Source organism: Corvus kubaryi, unplaced genomic scaffold (assembly GCF_017639235.1).
Source record: "Corvus kubaryi isolate FWS band 111438036 unplaced genomic scaffold, C.kubaryi_AGA036_p1.0 37260, whole genome shotgun sequence".
NCBI lineage: Eukaryota > Metazoa > Chordata > Aves > Passeriformes > Corvidae > Corvus > Corvus kubaryi.
Genome location: NW_024581077.1, coordinates 6800293 through 6824026, shown reverse-complemented (window position 1 = coordinate 6824026; position 23734 = coordinate 6800293). Strand labels below are relative to the sequence as shown.

The following is a 23734-nucleotide window of genomic DNA, read 5'->3' as shown; positions in this document are numbered from 1 at the left end:
GGGCCCCCATCTTTGTAAAATACAACTTGATGGGTATCTCCTCTAGTTTTCCTGAAAAAAGCTGGTGGAAAGCAATCTTCAGCTCCAGCATCTGTTCTAGGCAGAGGGGGGTTTATGGAGTAACACTGATTTCCTTATTCTAGGTGGTCAGGTCCCGCATTCATCCCATTTTTCTCAGTGGGTTCTCTAAAACCTGGCTTAGCACCATCTGACTCAGAGGAGCTTGGCAGAGCTTCTTCCTGCTCCTCACCCCCATGTTCCACAGATGCTGACCTCAAAGTCCTCACAGCACTGGGTTGGGCTTCTCAGACTTCAGAATAAAACATCCAGTCAGATGAAATCCAGGCAGTATGATGAACTCTTGTTCTTGTTATCAGCCTTGTCCCACCAATCCTGGAAGAAAAACTGATGCTGGGAAGGTGGGTGCACATACCCATCTCAAACCCACCCCTGATTTCCTCCTCCACACTAGGAGCCTCAGACACCAAACTTTATATCTGGGGGGAAAAAAGCATCCAAGCTGCCTCCTCTTCTTCTTCAAGATGTGGTCTAGATCCTGCTTCCAGCCTGCTTTCCAGAGCATTAACTATGTCCAAACAAGTTAAAATAAGAGGTGAAAGTCACACTTGCTGCAACAGCTTTTAGTGTAGTCATTTTGCTCAATCAAATGAGATCTGATTAATCTAAAACAGGTCAGAGAAACACAACCCCTCTTTCAAGCACCCCCATTCATTTCTACTATCACTGCAAGGGTCTTTGAAACAGCAAGTCAAGCAGAACCAAATAATTAATCAAGGTCTTATTTAAGGTTTCAATTTTTATTTTTAAAATGGCTGAGCTGACCTGGCACATTAAACAAACTCAGCAGTACAGTACAGGAGAGTTATGCCAAGACAGCATGGAGAGAAATACATTATCCAGCAGATTTTAAAACTGCAACAGCCTCTGTATTTCCAGGTGGGACATGACACAATGACATCTACCAACAGCAGAGAGCTGCAGTCAGAAATCAGTAGGTGCAGAGCAAAAAGCCTTCTTTACAAACACAAGACCGAAGTTGGGCGGCTGCTGACGCGATCCCAAAGCAGAGCTGATCTCAAAAAGACACGACACTGATGCTGCAAGGCAGGAGGGAACGAGCTGCTTGTCATCCACAGAAACCTGTGTTAAATTCATTTCTGCTGTTTCACACATTCAGGAAATCTGGCCTCTCTCTTCAGTTCCTTGGCACATCAAGGCCATCTCCTCCATTCTAGCTCCACTTTTCCTTTTCAGCTGAATTTTGTCATTTTTTGTGAACCTCCTGGATTAGCTCCAGCTCTTAGCACAGGCTGTGACTCAGAGCCATATTGCTGCTCCAGTCTCCACTTTCAGCACCTTTTCCCTTCTCAGGCTCCTTTCTGCTCTCCTCCTTCAGACACGCTGCTGCCTTGAGATGCAGGAGGCTGATGTGACAGTCCCTGAATTTCCTCAGCAACTGTGTAATTGAAGTTTTAACCTTTGCTTCATCCTACCCTTTGGACCAACTCTGTCTCTTTCCCACCGCTCCCTGTAGGCTCCATTTTGGCAGGAAGTTTCTATCCAGCTCCCATCCTTATTGCAGTTTTGTTGCTGTTGGCCATTCCCTGTCAAAGTCGGCAGCTGCTTCTTTAAGATCCCACCTTTGCCACCGTGAGTTGTCATCAGCAACAAACCATGAGATCCTACAGCATTCATTACACATATGCTTCATCCAGTTGGGCTTACAACCCCAAAATACATCTACAGGCTCTCTATTACAGCTGAAATAAGAAGCCATTAAAAAGTCTTACTGTTTTACGGGGGAAAGATGAGCAGATAATCAGTTCACCTTTAACAGTTTTAACACTGAAGATGTTGTCATTCACCAGACAAATGGACTATGCAAGCTGTAAAATTAGGAATGGGCTTCAAACAAATATTATTCTTGGAAACTGGTCAGAACCAATTTTGCTGTCAGCCAAGAAGGGTGGGTTCTAAGAAAGCAAGCACCTAGTACAGACCATTGCAATCCTTTCTTGCACAGTACTCTGCTGCAAACGTGCCCTGCTTACACCGACCAGCAGCATTTTGAGACAGATGGATTAGGATACTAACAGAGATCTCAGCTAAGAGCCAGACTTTTATATACCTCACAGTCCTGAGCAGGCAACATTCGCAGTACTTTTTCAAAACCAACCCCCTGAAAAGGGACATCAAGCTGGCAACAAAACACAGCAACCCCAGCTGCTTTGCAAAACAGTGGCTTTTGTGTCGATGTGGTGTCTACCCACCAAACTTCTTCTCAAGCCTTAGCCAGATCTTTTAAGTCAAGTAAGTGTCTCCATGGAAACCTCCTTTCTCAAGGAGCCTCCTTTGCTGGAGAAATCCCTGCACCCCTTTTGTTTAAAAGGGGAAGGCAGTTTGGTAGGAGCATAATGCCTGCCTAGAGAAGTGCCTGTAGGAACTAATCAGTCAGATTTATGTTCTTTAAAAACACGTCCACTCAATGAAGACATTTCAGGGATGGCTAAAGGTGTGCTACTGCTGCTGCAGCCAGCCAGTTCTGCTGTGCCCTCCATCCCTGGCTCTTCACTCTCAACCTCACAGAATCTCCTGAGCTAGAAGGGATCTGCAAAGATCATTGAGTCCAGCTCCTGGCCATGAACAGGACAACTCCAGGAATCACACCATGTGCCTGAGAGTGTTGTCCAAATAACCTGCCTTCTTCCCACATGGTCTCCTCTCACACACATACACCTCACACACAAACTCTTGGACCCAAGTCAAATTGTTTAGAAAACCTCTAAACCCTAAAAAACCCTAATAGCTAAAGTAATATAAATCAATGCCCATGCTTGAAACATAGGAGAAGTCTTATTGAAACTACCATCAATTGATACTCAAATAAGACAATCTCTGTGTTTAAGAAAAGATTAGTTTTAGCCTCTTCCTCCACCAAGCCCTTTGTAAACTGTAGGATATGAAATTATTTCTGGTATAAGATTGCTTGAGATCCCTCAAAAAGGAAACCAATTTTCTGAAAAGACAGTCAAAACAATTGAATATTTAATGTTCTAATATGGAAGAGAGAACTTAATTATTAATTTGCCTGCTAATATTGAAGGGCTGTGATTAAAAATGGTTTCAACTCAGGCAAATCAGTTAATAAGAGAAAGTTAGGGGGGGAAAAAAGGCACCAAAGAAGCTGTTAAGTTGTAGTCACTTTCAAGTAACAGCAGGACCAAGATATTCTCAGAAAAATAAGCCCTAGAGGTTAAATTTTCAGTCAGAAAGTCACTGTTTAAGAGCCCTCTGTAGACAGGAAGGTGCTGTAGACAGGAAGGGCTCTTCAAAAGCTAACGGAGATGCTGGTGCCAGGCAACTCACACATAAAAGGACAGGGGAGGAAACAATGCATTTCAGAACAGCTAGAATGAAATAAATCCATTCTCCTAAGATTAAGCTAATTACAAATTTTTTTAAAGATTTTAGGAGAACATAAAAACATGATGTGTCTGGCAACCAGAAACCAGGTCCAGGCACACTGTAGCAATCGCTGCCTTTTCCCACCCACCCATCATGAGTGGGGACAAAACAGCCTGGGACAAGATGACACACAGGCATGGGCAGAGTCTTGCAGCTTTTCCCAGCAGAACGAAAGGCTTTTGGCAACACCCCTCTCCAGCAGCCAACAGAAACCAGGCAGGAGCGAGTCAATGTGGAAGTAGACGAGACAGAAGCACATTGTAAGAGGAGGGATAAACAGTCGCTGTTAATCCCTTTCCATTATGCAATAGAGGATCCAGAAGAGCAACTTAAACCACATAAAAATAACCTTTTCTATCTTCTTTGGGGAAGTTTAGCAGAAATCTTGCTGCAGGAAAATAACCTCCCATGCATGCTCGCAGATAGGGCACACCTGCATTGAGGTTCTCATCTCAATGAGATGCAGAGAAGGGAGTGGGGAAGGGAATTAAAGAGAAGTCAGAGACATTAAACACATTGTGGATCAAACTGAACCCTGTGCTGTCAGAAAAACAATCAATTTCCAAGTCTGCCAGTCAAATGAGATTTTAGATCAAGAAAGATCCAGCTACTAATTCTTTTCCTCCCACATATGCCATCCTGAGTCTTCCAGAGGGAATACAAAGTCCTTTTCAAAGGGAATTATTCAAGCATAGTGGCCTTCCATTCCACAATTTCCACCTAGGCTCCAAGCAGATGAGCTCATTAATAGATCATATCCCTTTCCAGGTTGGCAGCTCTACTGTTTTGCCCAAGGAATTCATCCTTGGATACAAACTTTGTGAAAGGAAACTTAATAATACTGGGAGATTAAATATACACACACAAAGGGAGAGAGGCTGCAAATTTGGGCAACAGACTTCACCCCTCAGCCTTGTGTCAAACAGTGACCAACCTGGAGCACAAAGAATGGGAGAAGGCCCCTCAGAAGCAAAAGAACTCACCAACTACCTCCACCCAGTAAAGCTGGTATAAGAGCTGTCATGGACTGTGGAGCCAATCGGAAAAATTTATTTCATTAAAGCCCAGGTGCAGGGAGGAAAGGGCTGAGCCAGCAGCAGGTCTCAGCAAGAAGGAATGAATTTCTGTCCAACACAAAGATGAGAGGTTACTCCAGAATAGGTTTAAACTCACCCCATGTGTGACCAAAGCAGTACAGAGAAAGCAGCTCCCGCAATTACAATACACAATTTTTTATCGATTTTCTCTGTGTGTAAAGTTACTCCCTTGAGGGCCACTCACTATCCCAAAGGACTGCAGAAGAAGGGGTAAGAAACAAAGGTTATATTACTTCATTCAACACATTCAAGTACCTGGTCACCATAAGAGCAATGACAGACTTGTCTGGTGACAGTGAATTCTCCAGTTCTCCCCTAGCCCCAAGTTAAGAAACGCAGCAGTCACTTTATTAAAAATCAGTATACAGTTGAACATAAGCCCAGTGTTTACAACCAGTCCCTCTTCTAGTAGTTCCAGGTTTCCTGATGTTTTACAGACTATTGGCAACCCGAGGAATCAGTAGCATAAAGAAACTATAATTTCAAAAAATTCATGTCTCCACGTCTGCAAGGAGAAAGCAGCATCCATTATCAGTTTGTTTTCCATTGAACTTGCTCTAAGAAACAAGAGTTTTCAACATATTTTGCAGGCAAATCTTATCTTTAGAATAGAAATTGCTTTGTTTGTTTATCACACAGGGTAGGGTCTCTAGAAAGCCTCACAGCGCTGATAAAATAACCCTAAAAGAGCTCTCTGTCGTTTTTTTTCCTGCGATTTATTTCCTAGAACAACAAAAAAAAATATTTGAGATTTGTTTAACTAGTAGAGTTGCCACTAAAGGGGGAAGGGAAAGGAAGGGGGGAGTAAGGGGGCAGTTCACACAATTTGGCAAAGAGATCATCCATGAATTAAGTTCTCCAATGGCTGCAGGAAGCACACAGAGGCTTTGCCTACACTTCCTCGAAGCATCCAGCAGTGCTGCAGGAGGGATGCACCTTCACCCCCTCGTTCCCCTCTCTGCTGACAGCTGTTCACATTGCTGCTGCCTGCTTCCTTCCCTCCTCGAGTCATCCAAAGCACAGAGCAGCCTCCATGGTGTAATAGCAGCTTGGCAGAAGCAGGCAAAGTGCAGCCAGCAAAAGATTTAATTTATTAAGATAAACATGGTCTAAGGCTCCACATTATTTTTAAAAATAAACACCGTAAGAAATACGAACACAAACTGGCTTCGCTACATGGAGGTCAGGTTCAGACGCTCTCAGAAAGATCTCCTCACCCATACAAAATGTTCTTCCCCTCTCGTCCCCACCACAAGGATGGAAGGAGAGTTCACCATGTAAGATCAGCCCTGTCCCTGTTGTGTGCCCTTCCCTGTACAGTGAATGCCACCCTTCAGGGCAAGTCAAAGTTGTCAGAACACCCCTGCAAAGAAGGAGCAGAAGGGGAGAAGGGCAAGTAATTCAGTCTCTGAAATGAACATCTAAAAGTCTTGACATGATGACTCTGTGTTGACTTCACCACTTTAGTGGTTATTCTTGGCTGCCTCTTTAGCTGCAATAATCAGAGGAGTGAGACTGGATAGAGGCTTTGCAATTTTCAAGAACTGGTGCTAGGACAAAACAAAAGAAAAAATGGTTAGAATTTTTCAGAACATGCTCCAGAAGTGGCTATTCTAAACATTTTCACCTAAACCCATATGAAATCTAAGAACCTACTCTACTCTCTGTACACATGAAACCCGAGGATCTGTCACTACCACAAAATTCTGGGGATTGCCTGAAGTGATGAAGAGATTTGCACCCCACACATGCTAAATTACCCAACATTTGTGCATGTTCAAGATCAAGCAAAACTCAGCGAATTCCCCTGAGGAATTAAAAAGTTGCAATATCTATACTGAAATCCAGTGTGATGGAAGGTGTACTAAAATCAACCTGTGTGACTCAGACACAAGGCACAGGGCTCTATGCAGGAGTCACCTCTCATTTCCCTGTTCCCCATTGTCACAGGTCTGGAGAAAGCATTGCCTTGGCCTTCTACCAGATATCAGAAATTTGCAAAGCAGCTGAAATTTAGAAGAGCAGCACAGAGCTTGCAACACAGCACCATTCAGTCTGCTACACTGGTGCTCTTCTTGAATTAAAACAATATCAAAACAGCTCTCAGAGAGTGAAGGGCAAGTCCACAAGCTGTTCTGAAAACAAAAAGCAATGATAATCCACAAGACTTCTGAGCATCAGAAGGGATCAATCACCCAAGGCAACACGCTTCAGAGATGGAAAAAAATAAGAAGTAAAAATTCAGAGGCCACAAGGTAGCTAAGAGCAGGCTGAAGTGTTACAGTCAGAATGTTCTCCTGCTCCAAGGAACAGGACATAACTTCTTTCTGATATTTTAGGACTGAAAAGTCCAGAAGAAAAAGTGATCTTTCAACTACTGCCGTTCTGTCAGCCATTTATGCTTCATTATAGTCTCAGAAGGCAGCAGCATGTCCAAGTCTGAGCACACTACACAAATTAGTGGAGAGAGAGGAAAACAAAAAATGGAAACTGTCTGATACTTAACGTCTGAGTGTTCCTGATCACAGATATTTATTTTACAAAGACTTACATATTCCACCCTCATGGCAAATTTGACAGAAAGAACACACAAACCACTCCTCTCATCCATGCTGGTAAAAATCCTGGCACCTTGGTCCTCAACTTTCACCATGAGTTCAGACTAAGTCATCAGTTTTTCAATGAAATATCTGATTATAGGGTGATGAGGCACTGGCACAAGTTGCCAAGAGAAGCTGTGGCTGCCCTATCCCTGGAATTTTTCGAGTCCAGGTTGGATGGGTCTTTGAGCAGCCTGGTCTAGTGGAAGGTGTCCCTGCTCATGGCAGGGGAAGCAGAACCAGAGGATCCTTAAGGCCTCTTCCAACCCAAGCCATTCTATAATTAAGGTATCTCACAGGCTTTGTTCCATCATCTCTGTAAGGAGTACTATCAGGCAAAATGTGGTAACACTGAACTGCTCCAGTTAATAGAAGCCACGCACATTTCAAAGAGCTTTGTGATCCTTCCTCCAGAAAGGAGACAGCCAGAATATCTGATAGCTAGAAGCCTTCCTGCTGTCCAAACTGGAACAAGCATGACAAGGCTGTGATAACATATACAGATGTCATGGCCAGCCACATGAAGAAACCACAGGAATCGGGGGTCTCAGCATTTGGCAGGCCTGGGACATATCTCTTATTTGAGGGTGGGCACAGAACACACTGCACAGCTGCTGCCAGTAGCCAGTACAGCATGGAAAGGGAGCAGTCTGTTATCACTTTATTATGGATTTATGTTTGGGGGCTGTGGTTTTCAGTTGTTTTTTTCCCCTCAGAGGTTACCTTAGCTGTGCTTGTGCCTTCAGCTGATGCAGTATTCAAGACCTCAAACAAGACCTCGCCCTAAGCCTGGCCTCACTCAGGATTGTATGATTACATTGTTCCAGTCTTGTTCCCCATCACCTACCTGTAGCAGCTCTTTTGCAGAACCTCTCTTTTCCACATCCATTTCAAGACAGCGATTTAAGAAGTCTCGGAATATGGGTGAAAGCTTTTCTGGATTCTGCAGTTCTGGAGTCCCGTTAGTAGCAATGAGATACAGGGCCTAAGACAAAAACAAGCACCCAGGAAACAGAAGGTTATGAAGATTAGATTCTATCTCTGGATTAGAGACACCCATTTCTCCTCTCCCTCCCCACAGTTCAATGGGGAGGAAAAAACTCCACCTCATCAGGGTCACTAATCAATGCCTACATTTCAGCAAACAGAATAGCTGCCAGCCCTATTTTTTGTGGATGAGATCCAATCCTTTATTATTTTACCCTCGTAATCTGGGTTTGGAACCTGCAGCCCTCTCAAGGGATTACAAGGACAAAAACAACATTCCAGACGCTGTTTACACAGGGAAGTTAACTGGCATGACTCTACCATTACTCCTGTAATGACTATATCCTCATGGGAAGGTAACCCTGACTAAATAGACTTTTCTTTCTGTTGGTACTCTGCCTGAGTGCACAAGGCCTAAAACATCAACATGATAAAGATGCAGTTGGCTCTTTACAAAAGATGTCCAGCAGACCCTTAGGCATCTTTTAACACCCTGCAGAAAAAAAGCAGTTTTGCTACTGCTTGGGGATGAAGCATTCACACACACCCTCTGAGAATCAAGAGACTCAAAATTCATCCAGTTCAGGATTTCATGTGAGAAACTTCCTGGATGAATTTTCAAAAGAAACAGAAATCTGTCAGAGACTCGTTAATATACAGGCCTTTTGAACACATCACTCAACACATCCCATGGGAGCAGTCTAATAGACTGGTAATTGGCATGAATTGTGTTAAATGAGGCCAAAGTATTGTTACTCTAACTCAACACCGTTTTATTCCTTATAGTCTTCCTGGCTGCTGCATTTCTCTCCCAAAACCAGTTCCATTGCAAGAGATGGAAAAAGAATTTAAACAGAATTTTTCTAGATCCCTCCAACCCATGTAACTGGGGGAAAAGCCATAAACCTAGCTTGTATTAAGAGAAGTGATGTCCCTACATGCTGACAGCATATCTCCTTTTGTTAATAATTAAACAAAGCGAAGACATCAGGAGGCTTAAGCCCTGTCTAAAGGCTTATTACGCTTCTCATTTTACTTGGAGCGTGCAAGGAGGAACAATTTGCCAGTAGGAAGAAGGTCCTACTAGAATAGAATCGAATTGAATCACAGAAACATAGAATGCTTTGGGTTGAAAGGGACCTTAAAGATCACAGAATTCCAATACCCCTGCCATGGACAGGGAACCTTCCACTACACCATGCTCAGAGGAGAATTCTCTCATTCACAGGGTAGAAGGTTTGAAGACATGACTGCTTTGTTGCAGTAGGTAGAACTTCTGCCTCTGTTAGCATCCCAGAAAGTGGGAAATGACGAGTATGCATGATCTAACTCATAAAGAACCCACACCTCTGCTACCCAGAGCAAACTATGGGTTTTAACTAAGACTATCTCAGTCTTCTCACTAGGACATCTAAGGAGACCACAGATTCATTTGAATTAGATGGGGCTGGAGGTGGTGAAACCACACCGGAGGATTCAAATGAGCTCGGTTTCATCAGCAGCTTAGTGAAGAGCTGAGGAGAAAAGCACTCGCTTACTCTCAGAGGGTTCTCATTGAGGTAGGGGGGCTCTCCTTCGATCATCTCAATGGCCATGATCCCCAAAGACCAGATATCCACTTTGGGCCCGTAAGCCTTCCGCGTCACCACTTCAGGTGCCATCCAGTACGGGGTGCCCACCATGGTGCTGCGTTTGCTCTGCTCAGGAGTGATCTGGGCACAGAAGCCGAAGTCAGCTGGAAAATTAAAATAGGGTGGAGGGGAAAGACAGAGACGAAGGAATCAGCAAGTTTCTCCAAAAACAACCCTTACTGACACCAGAGCTACAGTATACTTTACCCTGCTGCGCTGTCTGGTGTGCTGCTGCTGCAACTGTGACAGGAGGAGAGGTTTTGTGGCTAATACAGAGGATGGTGTTTAGAGCCAAGTTTCTAAACCTGACTCTCTGAGGCCATGAGGATTCTAGAGCTGCTTTCACTTGTCTGTGTGAAAGATGGGGATCAGGAAATAACCACATACAGGAGTTGGGACACTCAGCTGTGTTTCAGCATTACACAGCTGTAACACACTCTGTAATACATCATCTAAAGACCATTCCTGGATATGCGAAAACAGGACTTAATGCACAGTCTGATCTAGATACACTGCCCAGACCACACGCTGTACTGTACTGTCTGGTGATATTTTCAGTCCAAGAGGTATTACTTCCCCTGTAGACATACCATTTCTCAAACAGCATCTATTTTATGGAGCAAAGAGTGTTCAGAATAAATGTAAAGTACCTAAATTTATACTGATTACTTTCTTTGAACAGAGAGAAAGATGGAGGGCCTTCACACAAAGATTGCTGCACCCTATGTCTTATTTGTATTTGGCTTACCAAAAGAAAACTAAATCTGTTCTTGCAAGCCCAGCAGAATCAACACAGCAAGATGCACCGCCCATCCTGACCCCCTGTGGCATTGCACGTCTAATTTTAGGCAGAATGATGAAAATTAAACTGATTCCTAGCTGAGTTTTCATCAAGGGTAAATACCAGGAAAGGACATATGGTTCATAAACAGGGCAAATTTCCAGCAGAGCCAATAAGCAGCTCAGGTCCAGAAGGTTACTGCATCATACCCACAGGGATTTCTCTAACTTTAAACTACAGCCCGGCACCAGCACACCATGCTCAAAGAAGTTATTCCATAAGAACAGAGCACTTTGGCCCCCATCAGTTATTCATTGCTAACACTCCTGAGATCCGGCTCCACCAAAGTGCAGCTTTAGTTTAAAAAGCAATTATGTGCAAAAAAACCCCACCTTCTTACTCAGCATATCTGCACCCTGTGAATTTTAAGTTATATCTGCTGTCACTGCCGACAAAAATAGATTTATTTATGCCTACTGGGTGCCAGCCAACAGAACTGAGAGGAAGAAAAAGGGAGCACCATTCTGTTAAAGCTATAGGTGGAAGATAATAATTCACTGGTTTCCAGGCTTATCTCTGCATGGACAATGACAAGCACAACAGCTACCTTAGCACCCAAGGGGCAGAACAGTCTCAAGGTTTTCATTACTGGTGATACCACAAGGAGGAAACAACATTTAGACTCCAGTCTGGGTTGGCATTGTAAGATTAAATGATTTCTAGTTACACAGTTTTCAATTCTCCCTCCACTTCTCCTGCCCTTGAGTACCTGCAGCATTTTCCAGACTGAAGAGATTGTTCATAAATGAAGACTTATAGCCTTACACCTTCCAACCCAGCTTTCTAGACTGGAGTAGCATTAAAATACTGTTATTTTAGTTCACATAAACAGATGGCCCAAAGCTAAATGAACCCCAAGCCTCACTTCAAGTCTGGTATCCCTTCACAAGGATTTGTGTTTGCCAGTCTTCATTAAAACAAATGCCACAGAAATATCTATAGCAGCATTTCTACAGCCTGTTCATCATGACAGCATCAAGTACCTCAAACACCCATCTCCCTAAAATGCCTGGCCCAGAGCAGATAACTGGCATGGGTTGATAAGTCATCAGCAGTAAAGTTCCCTGCATACTTAGTTTGACAGAGCCATCCATTCCCAGCAGGATGTTGTCACTCTTGATGTCTCTGTGAATAACCTGGTTTGAATGGAGGAATTCCAGGGCTTGGAGACACTGCAAAATAATTGAGATATTCTTACTGTGCATGAAATGATTCACCAGTCACAATTAGCCAGCTAAAGGACTCAAACAGACCGTGCATTTTTGGTAGTAATGGCGCAGGGTCTCAGGGCTTTTCATATACTCAGTATGTGCAGGGCTACAGAGATGTCACACTGGGATCAGCAGTCCCAAATGACTTGCAGAACAGACAAAATCAATAGGATCCCAACCCCATTTCCCACTCTAGTTCCTCCCTCTGGGGTGAAACATGAGGTTTGCATTAGAATTGATTGCTGCATCCTCATAGGTGAAATCCATTCTCTAAAAGAATGACTGTCACATTACAGAAGCTGGAGACATTCCCATGGAGTCAGTGACAGATGGTGGAAAGTCCATGTCCCATTCCCAACCAGAGCTCCCTCTGACTGTGAGTGCTGCTTTACCTCCCGGCACACGGCGGCGATTTGTCCCTCGTCCATGCAGGTCTCTGTCACAACATCGGTGAGGGAGCCTCCTGCCAAGTACTCCATCACCACCCAGAGCTCTTCTCCTACAAGGTAACTGAAGGGCCCAGACCAGATTTTAAAAACAGAATGCACAGGGTTTTAAAGTTGTCTTAGAAGTGCTCTAAAAACAAGAGCTGCGTTTAACAGTATTAGGGAACCACAAAATTCTGGTACTTTCTGTACATGGGAAGATCTGATCACAACCTGAATGACCAAAGAGAAGGGTGAGTGCAGAAAGTTGAGGAGAGGTGTAGTGGGAGAGCTGGCTAGAAGTTTCCTGTCCATAAAGGCAAGGCTGAATTTTTCTGCCATGGAAAGGATGCAGACTAAGATGGAGACCTGACCTTACAACTGCTCCTGCTGCTGGGAGAGAAGGAAAGAAGCAAAGATGGGGTCCAAGCATGCAACCCAGACATTTGGCACACAGCAATGGCTTCTGAGGGCTCTTGCACTGGAAGAGGTGGCTGGGGGCTGTTTCACTACTCCTGGCATCCTGCTGTCCTTAGCAACTGCTTGCTTTGCCTCGGCCCAGGGACAATTCTGGGTGACACAAAAGATGGCTACCCACAATCAATCATGAATGAGCACTTCTTTTTTAAGCACCATGCATTTGAAAAATCACCTCAATCTTTTCCACATCATCCAACTAATCTGTGATTTTGTCTGAAAATTTCCGAACCATTCATAAGGTCAAAGTAGTACACCTTACTGGATGAAACAACAATTTAAAGATTTAAAATAGAAAAGGAAATGCCAAAAAGGCAGGTCTTTTCTAAAGAAGGCCCATAGGAAGATGGGGAGGAGACAGCTGAGATGAGAGTGGCTTTTCTCAGTCATTTGGGATATTCCTCTCTGCTGAGTGTGTGTGTGTACCCATGTCTAAAAGTAGAAGATGGGAGATGAAGACTTCAGCATTAACGCATTAAGAACAAACAAACAAAAGAACCCAAAAAAAAAAAAAAGCCCAAACCACTAACCATTTCTGCCCCTTTTTGGGCCCATCAACACAAACTACCAGGACAGATACATCAGGATGACACACTCCTGAAGGAAGGAATCATCACTTTGAAAACCCACCTTTTCAGCCAATCCTCTCATTTTTCAAGTGAGTAGACAGATGAGTCAAAAGTGAGAGGGCAGAGAATCTAATTAAAAGCATCATCTGGCACTAGAGTTCATCAAGGATACGTTTGCTTTGCTCTAAAACACTGATCCTACTGAGGAATGAATTTGCCAGGAGCCAAATGCAAATGCAGGATAGGTATTAGGGAACAATTAGGTAGAAAGCAACAGTAAAGGAGAAAGAACCTATTAAGCTTGGCATGGAAAGTAGACAGAGATGAGTGAGACATCACAGCAGTGAGCAAGGTGTGGCATTTACCCCCAAAGGACACACTGACAACACCAAGCTGATGAAAAAAATCCCCCTAAATAGTAATAGTGGTCTGATCTACACCTGGATGACAGTAGTGTTACAGTTATGGACAGCCTTTAATTCCAGGGACAAAGTGGGTATCCTGATTTGCTGATGCTGAAGACTGTGTAGGGAGGTGCAATCTGGAGATTCTTACAGGATGCAAAGCCCAAGGGCACAGGGCTGTGCTCCCGCAGCACAGAGGTCTCAAATTCCACTATGGAACAGAAGCTGATGCACTGGCTTTTTTTTTTCCCCAGCATTACAGACCCCAGCAAAAGCACTCAGCCCCTCTGAGTAAGAAAAGAGCAGCAGGACTGCTTTCAGAAGCACTCCTGCTAATTTCTGTGGGTCATTTACCTTCTGTTGGGCTCTGAAAGCCCAACTGCATCCACACTCTTCCTTCCTGCCCTATGCTATAGCTACTTCTTCACTTCTGCCAAACCAGGCTTTCTGCAGATTTTATCAGCACCCTCTCAGCAAATCACCCACCATGGACATCACAAGGTTTTCCTTCATTGCCAGTAGCACTCTCTGCAGCCCAAATCCACTCTCTGCAGCCCAGATCCCGCTTCACTGTAAGAATGGGGGCAGAATGGGCTCTTTGCATGACAATCTCAAGTTCCACATGCTGGGAGCAAGCTGGTGTATCTCTGCAGCCAAAACAGATGGAGCAAGCCAAGAACCATGCTGTGAACCAAAGCTGAGCCATGAGCAGCCACAGACATGTGCCAAGACCCTGGCAACTCCATAATTGATAGATTTGACATAACACAGAGGGAGGTGGAATTAACAGTGGCTCCCTGCCAGCTGCCACCAAAGGAATGTCATCTCAGGGTGGTACTGTCTCAGGGATCTTTCCACTCTCTTGCCAGTCTTAGTCACTGAGCTGCCCACTGAAGGCATGACTCAAACCCACTCTCTCAGCAGTTCTAGAGACACCATCAGGAAGTCCATACACCTACGTGCTGCTCTGATGCAACATCAGGCGCAGCATGGTGTCACACCTTGTCACCCACTGTCACCTTCCAAAACAAGCTGGCAGTAAAAAAAGCCTGATGAAAATCTTTGAGGAAGAAAAGGATGGTCTACAGCTTTCTCTTCATCCATCTGCAAGAGCAGCTAATGTCTGATCCTGTAAGGTGCTCCTCAGCTTCCACTTAGATACCTTAGGAAGTTGTCCACCAAGTCCTGTCTATCACAAATACACATATTTTATTGATAAATTTGATGAAATTTGGAGTTGCCCGGAAGTGCAAGTTCATTCATTACAGAATTTTGCACCAGTAACTTGCCTCCAACATGCAAACATGAATATAGCCTGGAAAGAAACCACTGTGTTCTTGTAGCATGACTGTCTTACACTTTCAGCTTTATTCATTGACCACCCATCCCTACTGCAGTTTGGGGTTGGGGTAACAGAGGCTACCACTTATTTGTGGGGTTTATTAAGTTAAGGAGTTCTTCAGAATGAAACTAAAGGGCAGGAGTTTGCTTTGCCTAGCACTGGGCATCTGACGCCTGTGTTTAGATGGCTGAGTTTAGAAGCAGGGCTCTGAGGGCCTCTTTCATGCAGCAGAAAGGAACTGGCACCTCCAGCAGGTAATTCAGCACAAGTGGCTGTTTGTCTGTACAGAAGACTGGTGTCACTGTCTTCAGAGCCAGATGCTTCTAAATCCAGCTCCCAAGTACAGCTGAATTAGGCATGTCACTATCTTAAATATCACAGCACACCTTTGTGCAACGCTGGCCACTTAGACTGCAGCAGAAAAGATGCTTAACCACAAGCATGTAGGCTGTGCAGCTATGAGGGGACAAAGAACAGGAAACCCTTGCATAAGGGCAGGAGCTGAGGCAAAGAGAAGAGAGAGAGCTGGTTCATGCCAATGGCTATCTAGATTGCAGCTCCCATTAGGGACTCAGAAGGGGTGACACTGTAACAGAACCACAAAGCAGAAACCAGTGATCAGCACATCCTTCCTCCACCTCCTTCAGCAGGAGGCAGAAGCCAGCAAGTGGCATCCAAATATCAGCTTAATTCAGCACTTGGGAAGCACAGGCACATTAGGCTGGGCAGGAGGAACACAGCTCCCCAGCAACAGGATCTTGCAGTTACAGAGCTGAAGTGGCACAATAGGCACAAGAACCCCCATGTTCATCCCAGTTGCTGTTCTGTCCATGTGCAGCACCCAAACAAAAGCTAATCCCTCTGAAAAAGATTAGTGAAAGTGGAGGACAAAAGCAGCAGTTTTGTTGCTGAAAGTTTGAATAAGACAGCAGGATGTGGAGCTATCCTGCAGCTGGGATGCACGGGATAGATGAGGTAAGTGCATGTACACAGTGATGCTCTCTAATGGGAAGAGCCTCTCTCTCAAATAGTTTTGTCAAAACAAAGCCTCTAATCAGCCAGGAGAAAATAACAGTTCCAGGCCAGATGGAGTTCTTAAGCACTTGTTTCATTTTACAACAGTAACATTCTTCTGCTCTCTCTAAGAACAGGGCGTGTGCCCAGAATCAGTTTCCTGCACACACACCTCTTGCACAAAAATTTCAGGAGCAGACTTTCTGTCCCCTCAACAAAGTAGTTCTTTACAGCTATGCATGGGACACAGCACCACAAAAATTCAGCAACACAACTGTTGCAGTTTGTAAGTGCCTCCTTTTTTAGCTAAGACATTGAAAGCCTGCTAACTAAACCTATTAAAGAAACAGCTGATTAGATTTTGACATACATGCCAAGCATAAAAAGTGTGCAAATCCCCTCTCAAATTTCCAAAAGAGATTCTAGGTCACATCCCTTCATGCTATCTTCCAAAAAACCCAAGCTGCCAAGATTAAAGCCTGCAGCTCACCCTATCCAAGCAGTCTTTACCCTACAATAAAGCAAACCTGTGGTTCATCAGAACTGCTACATTCAGACATTGAGCGCAGCCGACAGAAAATCTTGCTGCAGCTCAAGTGGAACTAGCTCTATTTTTAACAGGTAAAGGACGCAGGCTTGACACAATGCAGCAGTGTGATGTTGATGGTGAATCCAAGCCACCATGCAATGCTTTTGCCAGTTGGGCTTTCAGCATCATAGAATTATAGAATGCTTTGGGTTCAAAGGGACCTTAAAGACCATCTAGTTCCAAACCCCTGCCATGGGCAGGGACACCTTCCTGTACACGAGGCTGCTCAGAGTCCCACCCAACATGGCATTGAACATTCCCAGGGCAGCCTGTGCCAGTGCCTCAACGCCCTCACAGTAAAGAATTTCTTCATTACACATAACCTAAATCTACCCTCTTTTGTCTGAAAACTGTTCCCTCTTGTTCTATCACTTATCTGCCTTAAAAGTCACTCTCCCTCTTTTTTAAAACCTCAGTGGACAGTCACAGGGACAAGACTACATCTAACCGTGGAAGGAGTCTGCTTCTCTGGCAGCAGAACACCACCATTGCTCAGTGGAAAAGAAAAGAAGAGGAAGGCAAATAGAATAATACATTTCAAAGTGTTTCTATTTCTCCTTTAGTAACAGGAAGGAAACAAGCAGGAAATTTGTTGTGTCAAATTTGGCAAAGGAAAGAGACGAAAAATGGAGTCCTGACAGGACCTTTGTTGCCAGCCTCTCTAAGGAGAGCCTAGACATCCCACTAACACTGGTTCAGATACCTGTTTCTCCTCGTTCTGGAGAGAGACTGCCACGCCACCCACACTCCCACAATGCCACATGCATTAAGCAATGCAAGGTTGTCCCACACTTGCATTAAACTAAGCCAGGAACCATTAAGACACCGACATAGAAGTGTTTTCCAGTGTCCCTTTGTGAGCCCTTCAAATACTGACATACCTGTCCAAGTAGTTGACAATGTTGGAGTTTTTGTTTTCCCTCATCACAAGGATTTCATTAATAATCAGTTCTTTTTTGGGCTGCTGCTGCAAATTCATCTGTTTGATTGCAACCTGCAATGAAAAGAGATCAAGTAAAGCATTATTGCAGGAGTCCCCCAGAAACTTGCCAGTACCAGTCCATTTAGTCCCACATTCACATTAGGGAGGATAAAAACCTTTTCATCATGAGGTCACTTTTTCATCATTAGCTACTGAATCCTACTACCATTCCATAACTCTACAAGTTCCTGCAGCCAGTCCATTTCCACACATGCTGGATAATGCTTAATGACAAAAAGAACAAGGGGAATTGCCATTTTCATACTGGATCTTCATGTCACAGTTGGATAGCCGTCTCCATCTACAGCTTCTTGGTAATAAGGAAGAGATCCCCTTACTCTGGCATGGACTGATATGCCAAAAAGTTTTTATTTCTGAAAGGATTCTTACTAATTTTATATTTAATTGAATGTTTCTGAAAATTTTTTGGTGTTTTTTTTCCTCCTCCCATGCAAATTTCTGCTTCTAGAAATCTAAAGGAGGGTGGGTAAATAACACAACCATGCTTAGTACTTCAAGGTAGTAACTCTATTTCTTTTGTCACAACAAGACCTAGGGGAGAGAAGCACCAGTGTTTAGATAAAAGGCTGAAAATAAATGAATTTGAGCCAGTTTTATGGCCAGTCATGCCTGAAGTGCAACAGGGATGGATCTGTCAGCTGCAGCCCTTTGGTTTAGTAGCTTTCTTCCTGTTTTAGGATACCAGCTCTGCATGTATATATGCAAGGAGCAGGAAGGTTACAGCATGTTTTTAACTCTTGTATTCAAGTTTCCACACTACCAGTACTTTGTGAGAGCACCTGGCCCTCTGAGGAACCTCCAAATCAGTAAACCTACTCAGCAGAGCTGGAGGCAAAAATAACTCATAGATGTCACAACTCAACTGCTTTTGGTACAATATTTAGGCAAAGGGAATGAGATGAAACTACACCTTTACAATACTGCTGTGCAGAGAAGAAGGCCTGGGTGAATGGATCAGAGCCAGCAACTACAGTAACTCACAAAAACAAGGATTAAAAGAAACAAGCCACAGAGTACCAATATAGATGGATACAATCAGCATTTCGAAAGTATAGCAGGGAAGATTATAGAAAAATCCCAACACATGAGAAGGCAAGAGCAGACAGACATGCTGGTTTTCCACAGTACTCACAAGGCTGCCAAACAGTACTTAAAGAACTCAAAAACAAAACCCCCATGCTGCTCTTTATACAAGACCAGAGAGAAGAATGAAAGATGAAGAAGAGAGGGAAGACATTTTATGCAGATAAAGAAGTTCCCAGTGTTTCCCTGCACAGAGCTCCTGAGTTCAGTGCACTTCACAGAGAGGAACAAACAACAGCATGACAAAGTTACAGCGATCCCAAATGCAGATTTTAAAATCCAGGGCCTGGTCACACTAGTGTAACAGGAATGATTTAAAAGTCTGTTGTAATACAAGAGCTCAAATTCTCACACGGGAGTCACCCAAGTGGTCCAGGAAGAAAGCAGAAAACCATCAAAGGACTTCCTCCTCCTATAAAATTTCTCATTGCCTCAAAATAAATATAAGAACTCTTCCTTAAAGGCTGCAATTAAACTGTATTACTTCTTCAGGAACTAAAAAGGGGGGTGAAGGAATTTCAGCAACAAGCACAATTATGAAATTTACTGGTGAATAACTCCTTACATTGTACAATGCAAAGTAGACATGCATTGTGGCAGACTTCCATAAATAAATTCAGAATAACACATGCACTTTAATCTTTTTTAAAATCCTCCATCTAGAAATAAAGGTTTCCACAGATGCTGTATATCCATCACTACTAGTTTATTATGCAGGCAATAAGCATGGCACTTCTCAATATTTGAGAGAAAAAAGAATAGATGGGCATTCCTTGTCTCCAAATTCAAGGGCAGAAAGTAAGTGGGCAAAGGGTGGGAGAGGAACTATTTCCATGCAAGTTAAGTAGTACAAGTGTAGGAAGAAAAGGAGCAGAGGGCAAATAAAAGAGCTTGTATGGACACATGAAGAAATCTTGGGGAAGAAGAGAGAAACTTTTACTGAGGAACTGCCCAGATCCAAACATTTGCTTCTAGCTTTTGCAATCACAGAAAGAATCTTTATAAATATGAAGTTATTCAGGAATCAAAACTTGGGAAGTAGTTTTTTCCAGTTCTCTCCTCAGACCATTCAACCATGTCTCATTAGTAAGTAAATAAAGACCTCATTAAAAATAAGATGTCATGAATCCCTGAAAGACAGTATTTTGGAGCATCAACTTGAACTTTTAGGATACAATCCAAAATCCACTGCTGTGGTACTCTGGCAGCACTTACCTCCTGTCCTGTAGCTACATCTATTGCTGTGTAAACTGTACCTGAGGCTCTAAACAAAACAGAGAAAAAAAAAAATTCTTAGTGTCTCAAAGTAAAAGTGAGAGCTTAACACATGCCCCTTCCCATTTGTCTCTCTGAAGTGCTCTCAGTCCCATTCCTTTACATGCAATAATTTCAATGGTAAACATCAGCTGAAATATTTCTGAGACAAGGCTGTTGTTGGAGCAGAAGCCAGAGAACTTATGGGCAAAAAAGCTCCTAATAAGGGACACTGTGGTCATCCAAACCCTTGCTGCTAAACCAGCAAATTGTAGGACTGTGAGTTTATCCCATTTCAAGTGGCATGACTGCAGTACCCTGGCTTGCAGAATGCCCAATATGGTAACAGAGCAACAGGATCAGCTAAAGTAAACAAATGTGGCATTTGTAGTGAGGAAAAGAGGAGTTTGAGCACATGGAGCCAACTGCAGGCCTGTGTTTTGCCTCAGTACAGTCTCTCCTACAACCTCTACTGTCCCCCTGCTTAGAGGGCCACAGCACATGCCTTGAGAAGAGCTGATTCAGAAGCAAACCTGTAATATGAAGATGGTCTTGCAGTTGTTTCCCTGCTTGTAGCTGGATTTATAAACCTGATCATCTAATGGCATAATTTTTTATACTACAACACAATTGCACAAAAACCCGGTCCCTGTGACTTTGCCAGGAACAGGAGAACAGCTGGAGGGGATGTGGAACCCAGCAAAACAACCAAAAACAAAAAAAGAAGAAAACAAATACACAACCAAACAAAAGAAACTTTCCAAAGTATCCCAAACAGCTTTTCCAGCAAGCTTACTTAGCCTGGTTTCAGTGGATTCTTCTTAGCATAAGGAAATGAAAGGTCTAGGACAGAGAAGAAGCATATACTAACCCCTGTCCAATCTTCTCAAAATTCGTGTATTTCTTTTTTGGATCACCCACACTCACGATACTTCCTACAAAAAACAAAAAACAAGAGGATTTTCTTCAAGTCCTTTTTTCATACAGCTACAAGAACTAGCTGCAAGAACAGCTCCAGTGGCCACAGCAGGCTCTGATGAACCACTCGTCAAATCTAGAGGCACATGGACACCAAGGAAGCCCTCAGTTATTTACACACATACCAGCTGCAGCATTCCCTTCTATCAGGACCTTCCCTTCAGAAATGATGGGACACAGACATTAAGAACATTTAACCTTCACTAGCAGTCATTAATAGGTGCAGGATGGGGATACACAGGCCTAACACATGGAAAAACAATTATTTGTTGGAAACCTGCTACTTAAAGTCACTCCCAGCTTCAGCACCCTGGATGATCTAAGATGTGCCCGCACTGCAATCTCTGAAATTGGAGGCTGGGCTCTCAATCATCTTGGAGCCAACAGTCTTTTACAAAACTAGCCAAAGATTTCCTTACACCATGACAGCTTGTAGCAGAAAAAAAGTATTTATGATATTTTTGTACCAGCACAACCACAGCCATTTACTGACCCAGTGACTGGGCTGCAAGACTCAGGAGAGAAGGTGGAGAGACCCTTCAGAGCCAAACCTCCCCTGCCCTGTCTTGGGCAATGCTCAGCGGCTTTTCTAGGAACCTGACAGCCAGCACAGGTTTAGCAGCAGTTGCCAGCATCCCTCTGGGTTTGGAAAGCAACCTGAGACCATCTCAGTTTGTTCTCCCAAAACACGGCTGTTCAGCCAACAGAAAGTCCATCACTGCATCTCTCAAAGGGAAAAGCACTTTGCCTGGTGTTCCACAGCATGTGGCTGCAGACTTTAACTGATATTGATAACTCCTCTATGGCAGGCAGGAATTACCCCTTTTTAGGGCAAAGAAACCAGATCCAGCAATTTCTAGAGCTCAGCTGGTAGCCAGTCCCCTCTCTAACAGCACCAAGGTGGCTCACAGGTTCAAGGGATGCAGAGCTGCATCCGAGTTGGTGTTTGCAAGTCACTGAGGCTGCCAACATACGGTGCTGCTTTCACAGGGTCTGGGGCTGAGCCTTAACAGATGTATATTGGCAAAGAAACTGCTCATGGTCATTAAGCCAAGGAAACCAGTAGCAAGCAGAGCAAGAGCAGGCTATTTTCAGACACCATTGGAGAGAAGCCAGACCCAGAGGGTTTAGGACAGACAGAGGCAGAAGTAGGGAATATGGCCCATGTTTGGAGAGGAGGGCAGGAAGAGAAATCTGGCTTTATAAAACCCACTCTACAATTACAGAAGCGATGCTGTCTGCCCTGAGGACTGGTATTTCTGGACAAATATTCATAAATTTTCCCTCAAAGCCTAACACAGGCTACAAGATCAGACTGCAAATGTTTCCCCAAGGCAAAGACTGGACAGAATGCTGTGGTGACAAGAGGCATTTGCCAGTTTTGCCCTGTTTAATGCTCTTAACTCTAAAATAGGGGGAGGTTTCCTACCTTCCAAAGAGTCGGGTGAGGATTCATTAATGTTTGTACCAATGCTGTGTTTATGCTGAGAGGTAGAGATTGAGCAGCTTCCTTTTAACCTTTGCACACATTTAGCACATCTTTAATATGTGTAAATATATTTTTGCTTTACAGTTTTAATCATTTTATTTACGTGTCAAACTAAAATGTCAAAAGGCTGCTTGTCTGCACAAGTACAGCTCCATTGCCCTCAGTGGAAAGACATTTTTACTGAGATTAAGACTAAAGATTAAAACTTCATAACATTTTTCTGACTAGCCCACATATAGAAGTTGACACCTGGAGCAAGCAAGGTATCAGAACATACATCTGCTTCCCAACACTCCTAAAAGTAGCAATTGCACTTCTCTTTGTGACTGAAGTGGGTGTATTTGTATTAGCATAGCACCTTTTTTCCTGCCACAGTTCCTACCTGGTCACAAAATGTCTTGAATCCTTAATGGTACAAAGATCCTGCTAACTGAGTGAGTGAAGTCGATGTTTTGAAACAACAGGTGTGAGTTTTCCAATAGCAAGGAGTTCCAGTTCATAAGCGATCAAGACAACTTAGGCTTTATTTAGAGAAATCAGGTACCATTTTTTAATATTTTAAAGTTTTTTTAAAGTTATATCCTCAGATTAAGTCTTCATGTAGCTACTAGACTCTTATTCCTAAAACACTAACAAATATCTACTCAAGCCAAGGAGGTCAGCCTTACCATAGAGATGCTAACACAATTTAAGTCAACTGACAAGCAAGGAATGGATGTAATTAATACAGGATTAGTAGTTCAAAGAATTAGAAATGCTCTACTCTAATAAAACCTGGCCCAGGCTGAGGATAGCAATCAATTGCATGAAAGAGCTGGTTCAGCGGTTGGATATGCCACAGCAGCTTTGTGGCAAAAACCACCAAGCAGCAGAGGGGCACTTGCACTGAAAGGTAGGAACTGTTAAAGACACGAGGACACAACTGAGAGACTTGATGAATTTTTCTCATTAAAAACTCACCAATTTGGCTACCCACAAAATGTTAAAGCACTTAAAAATAACCAAGTCACTTTACACCACGATACTGTGGAAAGCAAACTTGGGGATGCATTAATTTTCTCTCCATCTTTCAGACACCTTGTGTCTAACATTGCAATATAATAATTTGTGCTTCAGAGCTACAGAATAAGACGTGGAACAATCTCAGACTTCATTGTTAAATAGATGTTATTTGTTCAGGGCTTGTTTTGCAGAGCCTGAGGATCTGTAACTCCCTGGGGACTTCAGCAAGTATCACAGGTGCTCAGTTTATGT

The 23734-nt window shown here is 43.5% G+C and overlaps 1 protein-coding gene across 9 annotated transcripts in view; it reads right to left on the bottom strand.

Moving 5' to 3' along the window:
* Positions 1 to 791: 791 nt before the first annotated feature.
* The window catches only part of PAK1 (p21 (RAC1) activated kinase 1), a 75579-nt gene continuing 52636 nt past the window's right edge, over positions 792 to 23734 (bottom strand). For all 9 annotated transcript variants that reach the window (XM_042024199.1, XM_042024198.1, XM_042024201.1 and 6 more), the window contains 8 exons: positions 20885 to 20948; positions 19975 to 20023; positions 17555 to 17667; positions 12246 to 12363; positions 11715 to 11814; positions 9709 to 9905; positions 8031 to 8168; positions 792 to 6133 (listed from right to left, as the gene is read on the bottom strand). In XM_042024199.1, coding sequence (XP_041880133.1) covers positions 6047 to 6133; positions 8031 to 8168; positions 9709 to 9905; positions 11715 to 11814; positions 12246 to 12363; positions 17555 to 17667; positions 19975 to 20023; positions 20885 to 20948 — 866 coding nt within the window. In that variant the 3' untranslated portion in view covers positions 792 to 6046. The remainder of the gene's footprint in view (positions 6134 to 8030; positions 8169 to 9708; positions 9906 to 11714; positions 11815 to 12245; positions 12364 to 17554; positions 17668 to 19974; positions 20024 to 20884; positions 20949 to 23734) is intronic.